The 12,345-nt window shown below is 44.3% G+C and overlaps 1 protein-coding gene across 5 annotated transcripts in view; it reads right to left on the bottom strand.

Moving 5' to 3' along the window:
• Positions 1–7,755, bottom strand: part of LOC145412934 (bolA-like protein 1) — a 55,280-nt gene extending 47,525 nt beyond the window's left edge. For 2 of the 5 annotated variants that reach the window (XM_080282741.1, XM_080282742.1), the window contains exon 1: positions 7,151–7,341. In XM_080282741.1, the coding sequence (XP_080138867.1) occupies positions 7,151–7,256 (106 nt within the window). In that variant the 5' untranslated portion in view covers positions 7,257–7,341. Of the gene's footprint in view, positions 1–7,150; positions 7,342–7,674 lie in introns of those variants that run through there. The other 3 variants (XM_080282746.1, XM_080282745.1, XM_080282744.1) reach the window with 3 other exon arrangements.
• Positions 7,756–12,345: the final 4,590 nt, after the last annotated feature.

The raw sequence follows: 12,345 nt of genomic DNA, 5'->3' as shown, positions 1-12,345 counted from the left end.
ATTCTTAATACCTTCCACATACCTTGCCTATCTATTCTGTCATAAGCTTTCTCCAAGTCCATGAAGGCAGCATACACTTTCCTTCCCTTCTCTAGATATTTCTCCACTAAACATCTTAGAACAAATATCTGATCTACACACCCTTTTCCCTTCCTAAATCCCCCTTGTTCTTCTCCAACTAGCTCCTCTGTCATATGCCTAACCCTATCAATGAGTATTCTACCATATATTTTACCAGTCACACTAAGTAGGCAAATACCCCTATGGTTACCACATACTTCTCTCTCTCCTTTTCCTTTGTATAAAGGAACAATTATACCTGATTTCCAGTCCTCTGGAACCCTTCCCTCTTCCCAAGCCAATCTACACAACTTCCATATCCACTCCACAACAATCTCACCCCCATACCTAAGCATTTCACCACACACTCCATCAATACCTGGGGCCTTTCCCAACTTAATAGTCTTCATCACTTCCACGACCTCCGCCCTACTGATCTCTTCCTCCCTCCTCTCATCTCTTCTTCTCCCAGCCATTCCCCAACCACTTGTACTCGCACTGTTCTCACTCTCCACATTCAACAAATCCTCAAAGTGCTCCTTCCATCTCTTGTTTCTTTCTCTTCTCCACCAACAATCTATTATTCCTATCTTTCACTCCCCTACTATTTCCCCTTTCACACTGCCTTACTTTCTTTACCTCCTTCCAAAACAATTTCTTACTCACCCTCCATTTCACACTCAGATTCCTCCCAAACTCTTCATCCACTTTCTTCTTACTCTCCTTCACCAGTCTCTTAACCTCCCTTCTCCTGCTCACATATACCTCTCTCTTCTCTCTCTCATCTTCTCCCCTACCTCTACTCGCTAACCATTCACTATATGCCTTCTTCTTTTGTTCCACAGCTCGTTTCACCTCATCATTCCACCATGCTGTCCCTTGCACACTCTTGCATCTCCTCCTCACTCCACAAACCGCCTCACACGCTGCGCCTATCTCCTCCGTGAATATCTTACATACGTTTTCCACCCCTTCCATCTGCTCTAGCTCATACCTTCCCAGTCTTTCTTCCACTATGCTCTTATACTCTGTCATTTTCTCACTATCTTGCAATTTCTCCACTCTTCTCACAGGAGTTGCTTCCTCCTGTCTTCCCCTTTGTCTCCTCAGCCACTTTCTTTGCAGCTCTACCTTGGCCATCACTAAGTGATGGTCCGAGACTCCATTCCCCCACCCTCTCCACACTCTTGCATCCAACACTTGTCTTCTCATTCGCTCATCCACACACACGTAGTCTATCATTGCCTTTCGTTCAACAAGTTCACCATCCATCCTCCTCATTACTCTCCATGTATACCGGTGGATCATCTTATGCCGAAAGTAGGTGTTGGCTATTGCCAATCCCTTACAAGCACAGATGTCCACCAAAGCACTTCCATTCCCATCTACATCAGCTGGCACACCCCACTGACCAACCACTCCATCCACTCGTACATTCCCAACTTTGCCATTCATGTCTCCAATCAACAGCACTCTCTCGCTCCTCTCAAACTTTTCCATACACGCTTCTACACTCGCCCAAAACTCATCTTTCACTCTTGCCACTCGATCCTCTGTCGGGGCATACACACATACAATCGCTCACGCTTGTATACCTACTTTCATCCTCACCCATACAATCCTTGCACCCACTGTTCCATACTCTCTTATATTCTCCTTCCACTTCTTGCTTATCATCAGACATACTCCCTCTCTTGCCCTCTCATTCTCAGTGACTCCCGCACATATACCTGAACCATATTCCCATTCTCTCACCCTTTCACCTTTTCATTTAGTTTCAGTCAATCCACATATATCCACTTTTGCATCCTCAAGCACCTGAACAATCTCTCTCTCTTTCACTTCATCATTCGCTCCTCTCACATTCCACGTTCCCACCCTAAGGCCAAAAGCCAACAAGATTGTTCCTTCCAAGAAAAAACAAAAAAACATAATAACAGAGAGCCAAATTCAAGATCTGTTCATTCTGTGATGCCTGAACACACTGTGTTTGAAAGCCTGAAGGTCATAGGCAGTAGGCAATACAAAGACACTCAACCAGCTGACCACACATGCATGCACACACACATGCATGTACGCACACACGTATGCACGCACACACACACACACACACACACACACACTACTCACCATCTGCCTTTAATCTCTCTCACCCCAGTGGCACCACTCACTGTGTTCTTCTTGGAACTAACTTTTTCATTACTTTATGCTATCAAAATAGTTCTTTACGTACCTCTACGCAGATAAGTCATCATCTGAAGACACCCCCTTCCTGTCTCCAAAATATAGCTCCGTCCTGTCACAGTACGTGATCACCACTTTTTTACCAATTTGTATACTCTAACTAATCCTTCTTTATGCCCAACAATGTTCCTAGAGGTTGCATGTGTACTGCCATGAATGTTAGGTATGATCATGAGGGGTAAAAGTTTTTCAAGATGGCCAATGGGAGGACCTTAAGAAAACTTGAGATTTCACCATACCAATAGCCACTGAACAAGGGAGTCAATTGCAACATTAGCGGGTTTCAATTTCCATGGATATATAAGCTATGCAAATTGAGGCTCTACTGTATTGATAACAACATATTTTGTTTATTTTGTCCATTCTCTGCAATGTAAAATAAAGAACTGAGTATCCGTGATGTGTATCGTACTAACATGCACTTCTTATAACCACTGAGGGCTTCTGACTCTTTCTTCCTTATTATTATTATAATAAAAAAAAAAAAAAAAAAAAAAAAAAAGGGGGGGGGGGGCGGAAATGGGAACTTGCCGCATGATTCTGACATCTTATTGTATGGTATGTTAATAATTTCCACACTGACCGTTATCAATCATCATACCCACCAGTCCCTAAAAGTAATAACTGAAGAACAATTTGTGCTTTTGCTTAACCACTACTTTTTTTTTTTTTTTTTTTTTTTTCAAAGCCACATGTTTTTTTTACAGTTTCTGGTTTACCTTTATTGCAACAGCAAACTGACAATGTTCATGCAAACTAGATGTAACCTAACCAATTCTGGCTGATCTTAATACTTTCCTCCACCCTCCCCTTCACCACTCTGTTCCATTAGTTTCCAGATAACAATGGCAAGTTCACCACTTTTGATATTTACCTTCAAGCATGTCACAATCACAAAGTCAAAACAATGTAAGACACAGCATATCAAGTAGCAAAAGAAATCTCTTGATTCCAACACTGTATGAAAGGACAAATTTACCAAATTAAAAGCAGTAGATGGCTCCACGATTTGGACAAACATTCCCCAAGCTGTTTAAAAAGCATATTTTTCTTTGTTAAATATCTACATTGTTGTGTGAAACTGTGAATCATAATAATGTCATATACAGTAATATAAATAATACAAAGAGAACACGTATATATAACATAGCGTGAATTGCTTATATTTATCATAAACGAAAATTAAAATATCATTGATGGCATGTGATGGCAACCTGCCCTTTCAGTGGTCCTATATTATTTAATTTCTGCTACATTTAGTGCAAGTTTGGTTCTTAATACATAGTTTGTTCAGACTGTATATTATGCCTAGTGGGTATCCTGACTCATTCAGTCTCTATGTGGGCAAAAATTTAATGCTGAGTAAATACTGGGACTCACCACATTCCTCATTCCCATGAGCCTGCAATGACAGGAATGATGGGAGATATAGGAAGAAAGGAGGGCAGGCACAGTAAAAGAATGATAAAGGCTAAGGAAGAAGTAGGCAGCACTACATCAAGTAAGTGGATGATGGCTGTCACCACCTACAAGCAAAGAGGCACATATGTATTGCATAATACTTGGTTCACGACAAGATGCGCTGGAATGAATGGGCATTTCACACAGTACCACTGTCAGCTCTGCCGCATGATTCCTTGTTGCTTCTTGCTACTGTGGATTGCGGTGTATGCAGAAAGGCGGTAACCAACAAGGACCTCATCATACACACGCTTCCTGTGGCTGGAAGCCAAGGTCAACCTTTTACTTTTCATCTTTTTTTTTGTGGGTATAAAGGGCCTCAGTCATAAGATGACCTGGTAATCCTAAAGGAGACATAGGACCACTTTTTAAAAATAAACCTTTTTTTCTTTTTACCTAGCTACATCTGAAACTGATTCAGTGATTTTGTAAAGGTGTAAAGAAGTGCATTTTCAAGTGTCAACGGGCTCCATCAATAAACAAGGACAATTACATAAATGATAGGTTTAAGTTTGGTTAGATCAGCATAAAATAGATTAGGCTGGGTTAATTCACAATTTTAGTTAGGTTTGTATAAACAGGCAATGATAATTTCATTCAAGGGCACTGTAAGATGATGCCCATCTGTCTTCACACACCACAAGATGGCATCCATCCATCTTTGGAACCATTAGGGATTGGAAACAAACACCACTTTTTAAATGCTTTCCACCACTTTTAAAGGAAAAACATCAAAACCTGAAAACACAATCATATCACACTAAACAAATCTAGGAAGAGCTAAGGTAAAAAAAAAAAGAAAACTGCAAAATAAGATGGTCTTACAGCTCCTTCAGGATTACCAATGACCCAATGCCCTTCCTCTACCAATGGTGGGTGGTACTAAATCACAGACAGGGAAGTTGTTCTGATGACCACAGGAATACATATGTGTGCAGCACAGTCTGTTGGTGAAGAGCAGGATCTCCAATGACACTTCCTAAGAGGACTGGGAGGGAAAGGTGGGGACGCCTGAGGGCTCCTCTTCTCTTGGGTATGAGGGTTGCAGCCAAAACAACAGCCCAATGACTTTTCATTGCAAACTGATTAGGGCCTCAAGTTAAATGCAGGAGCTGTCTACATATACGGATGAAGTCAGACATGCACCACAAGACAAACTGCTCCAACCAAGGGTCCTCATTACCCTCCCCCCAAGAGGATGTAGAGACAGGTTGAAAACTCCCAGAGCTGCCAGTTGGTCTCGCAAGAGTATGCATAGGCAGTGCAATTTGGGGCACTACGACAGGATGTGTTCTATGGTCTCTTCAACCTAGGGACACTATTGGCACCAAGGGTGTGCTATCATACGCAAACAGTACAGGTGACTTGCAAGGTCTCTGTGACCTAACCGCAACCTGGTGATGGGAACGTCAACACCCTGACAGGAGTGGCGAGCCATAGGACATGCAGAGGAATCAGTGTAACAGCACCCCAGGTGGGTGGCAGGGAGGTCTATCACAAGGTTTGCATTCCAGTACAACACGCAGGCACCTAATGCAAGATTTTAGGGAATGCAGCTGTATCAGGAACCTGAGGGTTCTTTGGTTCTTCTTGATGTTTTAAGGACTGTTTGGACAGGAGACCTCATCTGCTCTCGTCCTCTCGTTGTGGTAAGTGTATGTATTACTGGCAGGACGCAAGCCTTGTTGCCCGCAGGTAGGCGATGGTGAGGCAGAGCACTCGCTATCCTTACAGACACAGGATCACCTCCTAAAAATTCAGTTTTTCACCTACCTTTGAACTGGTTCATTGACTCTGTAAAGGTGTTCCGAAGTGTGCTTTCAAGTATGAAGAGAATCCAACAATAAACAAGGAAAACATAATTACATAAGGGTGAGTTCAGATTAGAATAATTTTGGTTGGGTTAGCATTTAACAGATTAGCTTAGGGGGAAAAAAAAGTTGGATCAAATTATGAGAATTTAGGTTAGGTGTGGATAAATGGGCATTGATAAGGGTAATTTCATTAAAAAATTATATCCAACTGTATTCGCACACCACAAGATGGCACCTGTATGAAACAAACACCACTTTTAAAAATGCTTTTCACCACTCTTAAAAGAATGTAAAAATACTGACATGAAAATGCAATCAGAAAATACTTAAAGTATTACATGAAGTGCTAAGGAAAAAGCATAAGAAAACTGCAAAATAAAGTGGTCCTAAGGCTCCTTAACCCATTAACTGCTCTATACAGCCTGGGCTGTTCTGAGTGTGACTGCTCAATACAGCCCTGGCTGTGCAGGTGAATTTCAAATATAGTGCCATGGTGACCAAGGCCGACCCATGCTAGCATGTCTGAGCCTTCAAAACCAAAACCGAAACCGAAAACCATACGGTACATTCCAATAGGGACTCAGACACTTCGATGTTCATCCATGGCTTTATCAAGGTAAATACCATATTGAGCTAATATTTTGTTACTAAATACTTTGGCATGTGTTCTCTCAATTTCTAAGACCAAATTTGGCCTTTGGGAAATTTCATTTTTACCCCTGTCTGCACACCACGGCCACCTCCAAAAAAAAGCCATGAGCAGTTAACGGGTTAAGGATTACTGAACACTCTTCTGTGGATGTCATCCCTTAATCCAACGCCATCTACTAGATGGGACAGAGATCATGAACACCAATCTTGAAGGTAATTCTTGACCAAATGGGAGCAGTGATTCTAATTATATACTGTATAACAAACTCATGATTTCAAGGATAGTAGGCTAATTTTGGCACATATCCAACACAGATAGTTAAATGTTGAATTCCGACTGCAAGAAGTGATTTAAAAAAAAAAAAAAAAAAAAAAAAAAAAAAAACGAGGTATTCAAAGAAGCAGTTAGATTACCGACAGCAGTGTGTGTACCAACGATCTCTCCAACTGTCTGCGTTGTTTACCAACCACTGCTGTGACTTGATGTGTCAGTGTATCAAACATACTCAAATATACCCAAGGAAGACAAACACTAATAACAGTCAAAGCTATGGGAAATTTAACGACTTAACCTAACCAAACCTGACCTAATCCAGCCTTTTACAGCCAACTTTCAAACTTAAAAATGTGCAATAGGAATGTTAGATAAGGCCAGCTACTGGTAGATGCCAGCGGAATATTTATGCATCCTAAATCCTCATTTACAGCTTTCAGAGGTAAGTTAGAAGCAATGTCCAGTAGGTATGATAATCCAGGAAAAATAATAAAGCAATCTGTGAAACTCATTTTAACACAAAATATGGAAAGGCCGCACCTGAGTAAAAAATTAATCATATACTGTATAGTCAATCCTTCAACTATGTGTGCATGGAGTAGACAAGTGGGCAGAATCATAAGACATAATCAATGCTCTTCTTAACTGCAATATGAACAACCAGGCAATGCTGGTGCGATGCCAAAGCAGCGAGTCCCTGCTGCAGGCACATCAGCACCACATCCATTTTGCGGATAGGGTGCCACCCCCATGGAAGGGGTGAGGAATCAGGCCTGTACCGTCATAAATTCGTCCCAAGAAAAACAAGACGAAGATCTGCATCCCGCAGTTCCCTGCTGCCGCTCCAGAATTGTCGGAGAATGGTGCTCATGTTTGGGTCTAATTGCTACAACACCCTTGACATATGGGCCATTTGTGCAGCGCTGTCGGCTACCTTACTGCCTGTAATGCCTACATATGAGGGTACCCAACGTAAAAGGCTAACCCGAGGGTTACTACATCTCATAAGACGACCACTGTTCACCTAAATACCGCCCTGAAAATGGAATACCCCTATACAGTAGCATACCATTGCCCACAAATACTGCCATTTATATTACCTCGGGAGAATAACCGGACAAGTAATTTAACTCATCTTATTCCACTTTAAAATGTAAGCTCGACCCTTACCTGATATCAACCGTGAGCTGATCATTACCAAAAGATAACCTTAGAGGCTCACACTCTCAACTCCAGCGGACTTCCCTTCCGTCAGCTGAGTTCCCGGAGAGTTCGGAATAGGAACTTCGGAGTACTCACTTTCGACGCCTCCCTTACAACAACTGAACAGAGCAATCAGCAATGAATTATAATTTTGTGGCTTACTTGGCTTAAACATTCAACCTGCGTAGTGACTGTGAAAGCTTGATTAAAAAAAAAAAAAAAAATCAAAAAGTTTGATAACCCATTGCCAAAGCCGCCCACAAGCGCCAAAAACCGACTCATTGATAACGAGCCCTTCCCATGCACAAACTCAGAAATTCACTTTTTTTTTTTTTTTTTTTTTTTTTTAATGCTGAGTGTTTTTAGGCCGACTCCTCGTACTAAAGACACTATTGAGCGGGGTCCTCTTTCCGGACCGGAAGTAATGCACTAACAAGGGAACAGGACATAAAAACTAGGCAGTCCACCTTTAACACATCTATTACCTTAATTACAACACCTTAACAATATCACATACGATGGTATTATAAACAGAGGATACAGATATACAGAGTTACGTTAGTGTAATATGGGATATTCACACACTCCTTAATTATGCTTTATAATAGGTTAAGAGTCCGTAAGTGGATGGGATTCACTTGTATCAAAGTCCAAAAGGTCTTAGCGTGTCGGGGCAATAGAGATGTCTGGGCTTGATGAGCCGAGGAGGGATTATTACTATAAATTAACAAGGGAGGTAGAATACTAGAGTTCACTGTTTAGGCTCGGCGCGGCAACTCTCGCCCGCACGTACACTGACAAGGGGGGAGACTACTCTAGATTGGACTTTGGGATAGCACTGCTCGGATGAACCCGGAACTTATAGTCTTTGTTAGGGGAAGGTATTTACGGACACTTTTTGGTGTAATCCCGCTGGTTCACTCTGTCACTGGATCACTACAGGAAAGGGAAAGTCACTATTCTTGCCCGAGTTTCTGGGGCGATATCACTTTGTCACTGTAAGGTGTAGGTCCTCACTCTAGTCACGGTGCAGGGAGACCCTCTTGCCTGGGGTCTCGACCTGTTGTAGGCCCTCCTCTGGTCACTGTGAAGGGAGGCCTGTCTGTGTTGGCCCTAGGGACTGGGGCCAAACAGGTGTAGCAGACGGGCCTGACGTCGTAGGGTCTGCGGCAGGGGGAGGTCGGCGTCAACGGGTTGCCGGGCTCGCCTAGGGGTCCGAGGGCTGCGGAGGTCTACTGGGGGACGTGCCGTCAGGTGTGGGCTGCGGCCTCGTCTCCCGCTGGTACCTGGGGAAGACAAGAATTTCCCGGAGGTAGGAGGTAGGTCCCGACTGGGACCAGGCCTCTGTTCAGGTGACACTTTAGGGGTAACTCCCCCGGGTGGTGTCCGGCTACTCCTGCAGGAGTTAGCTGGCTCTAGAGGACACATGGAGGCCGTGGTCTCTCTTGCACTTATGGAGGGTAGCACAGAGGCGACTCTCTCTCTTGTCTTTACAATTGCCGTGGCACCAGGTTGATCGGTCCTGGGACCCAATTGTGGCGGTGTGTGAGGGTCTCTTACCCTTAGAGCGGCTAGGGGCGTGAGCCCCGTACAATCCACTATTGGGCCTCCTGCCCTATTTGTTATAGAGGGCTCTCTTCCCTCGTCAAAGGACCTCCTGTCCTGATTGTGGCAGAGGGTATTACGCCCTCGTGGCTCACTGTGGCAGAGGATACAAGCCCCTCGTGGCTCACCTGGGTTACTGCGGCAGAGGAAGGTACTTCCCCGTGGCTCGCGGTGGCAGTAGGTGTAAACACCCCGTGGCTCACCTAGGGACCTCCTGTCCCGTTGGGGTGAAGTTGTGGTCGTCACCACAAGACTACGAGGGACTGACGTATCAGTCGCACCTCACTGCTGTCGAGGGTTAACCCGCCGTGTAACTTGTTGCGGGTCTGGGCTCACCTGGTGTTGAGGTAGTTGCGGGGAGAAGGGGCCCAGGTCAGTAGTGGTCGGATGACCCTCTTGTCCCGGGTCACTAACCGTTATCTCCTCCTCGGGTGGTGGGGTGGTGGTGGCCCGGTGGTGGTGTGGGGGGTGGCGGGGCGGAAGGTCCGGTCGCGGGCATTTTATTAGCCATGACAAAGAATGCACAGCATGAAGCGATTTATAAACGCTGGACTATCTAACGTAGCAAAGCCTCACAGTTGGATTTTTGTGTCCCCACTGCATGCACAGTGTTGTCGCTAAGCTACAGCTGTCACCCGAAAGTTTGCTTGCTTTGGGGGTTGCAATAATGGCGAAAATAATCGCATTACTCATTGTACTATCGGTTCTGCATACTGTTGATCAGAGGGCCGGATTTAAGTGTTGTGGGGCCCTAGAAGTACGCGGGGCCTGGTTGTCAGGGCTGCAGCACACAGGTCCATTTTTAGTCATATACAGTATTATACAAGTATCCACATGTAAATGCACCTTAGGCTTGGCAAAAGCAAAACTATCGTTTATGCGTGACAAAACATTCGTGTTTGAAAACACTCCTTTGATAAATATTAGAATATCACACTACTATCGGATAAATTAATGGCATAGAGAAAATAAACATATACTTGACTGAATAACTACAAACTCTGAAACTGCGAGACACTGAAAACTTTTTTTTTTTTTCCTCTGGCTCTGAATCGCGCAAGTGTGCTAACTATTCTGAATAGGTTTGTGTTCAGCACTCAGTATGGACAGCGATCCCATGCGATTTTGGCCGATGATACTACGCAGAGTTCTTGATCCTCTTCAGTTTCGAGATGTTCGTCACAAACACTGACAGGTAAATACGTAGTGCTATCTCCACGTTGGCGAACGCTACCACCATATCACATCTATGTATTGTGGAAAACGTACTCGTTTCTGACCATTTTTCAGAGTCTTCTGTCTGCATCGTCTTGAGAAATGGCTGGAGTGGTAATGCACTGTACAATTTCCGAAACCAGACAAGGTTCCAGGTCAATGGGATAACTATTGAGCAGGTCGGCAGCGTGGTCCCGAAGCTTGTCTGTCTGCATGGTCATTATCTGAAAGAAGGCGAATCGTTTGCTGGAATGTTTCATAAGCCCTGAGGCGATCTCATAGTGACGTTGATAGCTGATCAATGATGGATATGCAGGACGTGGTCCTGAATCTCTCCTTCTGGGTGGTAGATGAGTGTCCTGATCTGCGCTGTCTACTTCATTGTGATGTCGCTTCCTCTTTCGAACACGTCCCTGATCATATACGCTATGATCACATTGTTCAATAGCGATCTGTTCATAGTCGTCGAACCATTCCTGCAGATCCAGTACGAATCCTTTCAGTGACTCGAGTAGTATTTTTGTGTGTGTGTGTGTGTGTGTGTGTGTGTGTGTGTGTGTGTGTGTGTGTGTGTGTGTGTGTTCAGATCGAGGCTCGGCTTCTATAACCGCTGACTTGTCGCGTTGATTCTCTTCAGAATTTCCTACCATGTTACTCATAGAATCACCGTCTCAAGTTTCTCCAGTTCCTTCAAAATAGCAGATGCCTCACATCTGGCGTCTGCGTTTAGATGATCGTCTATCTATCTACCTATCTATAGCCCGACGCCCTAATCTCGCAAAGGGTGGCCGCAGACAAAACGCCTCCAAGGCAATATGTCACCCACCATTTGACTACCCTCCCCCCAACTCACCCCCCCCTCCCTCATATACCTCTCAACTCCATCCCTCCACCTTATCCTCGGTCTACCCCTCCCTCTCCCTCCCTCCACCTCACCTACATACACCCTCTTAGTCAGTCTTTCATTCTCCATTCTCTCCACATGTCCAAACCACCTCAGTGTATTTCTCCTAATCTTCTCAACCACATCCACATCCACCCCACACCGTTCCTTCACTTCTTCATTCGTCAACCTGTCCCTCCATGTCACTCCACATGCTCCTCTCAAGTAACTCATTTCCACTGCTCTCACTCTTGACTTGTTCCCCTCTTGCAAGGTCCACGCCTCGCTTCCATACGTCAGGGTAGGGATCACAATACTATCATGCAGTGACTTCTTAACTTCCATACTCACCTCCCTATTTCTCATCACTACTTTCAGTGTACCAACAACCTTCCTTCCCTGCTGTACCCTTTCATGTACTTCATCCCCCAAAGTTCCATCCTTACTCATCACACTACCCAAGTACTTGAATGCACTCACAATCTCCATATCCTCACCATCCAACCTCACTGCACACTGTGACTTCATTCCTCTCAAACACCATAACTTTACTTTTGTTTTCATTAACTTTCAGCTTCCTCCTCCTACACACTGTCCCAAATTCATTCACCAAACCTTGCAACTCCCATTCATCTTCACTCAACAATACTGTATCATCAGCAAACAGCAACACCGGAAGCTTCCAAATCTCACCCTCATTCATTAGAGCCACCCCCACATCCACTGCCCTACCTTGCACCTCCTTTACAACCCCATCCATATATATATATTAAACAGCCATGGAGACATCACACACCCCTGTTTCAGTCCCACATTGAGATCAAAGAACTCACTCAGCTCACCATCCACTCGCACCGTAGCCCTAGCTCCCTCGTACATACTCTTTACAGCACTCAACAATTTCCCCTCCACTCCATATATTCTTAATACCTTCC

This window comes from Coenobita brevimanus, chromosome 94, assembly GCF_032717465.1.
Source record: "Coenobita brevimanus isolate Jiangsu-jjx chromosome 94, ASM3271746v2, whole genome shotgun sequence".
In the NCBI taxonomy this organism is placed as follows: Eukaryota; Metazoa; Arthropoda; class Malacostraca; order Decapoda; family Coenobitidae; genus Coenobita; species Coenobita brevimanus.
Note: the sequence above shows the minus strand (reverse complement) of the source record. Positions and strands in the feature narration are given on the sequence as shown.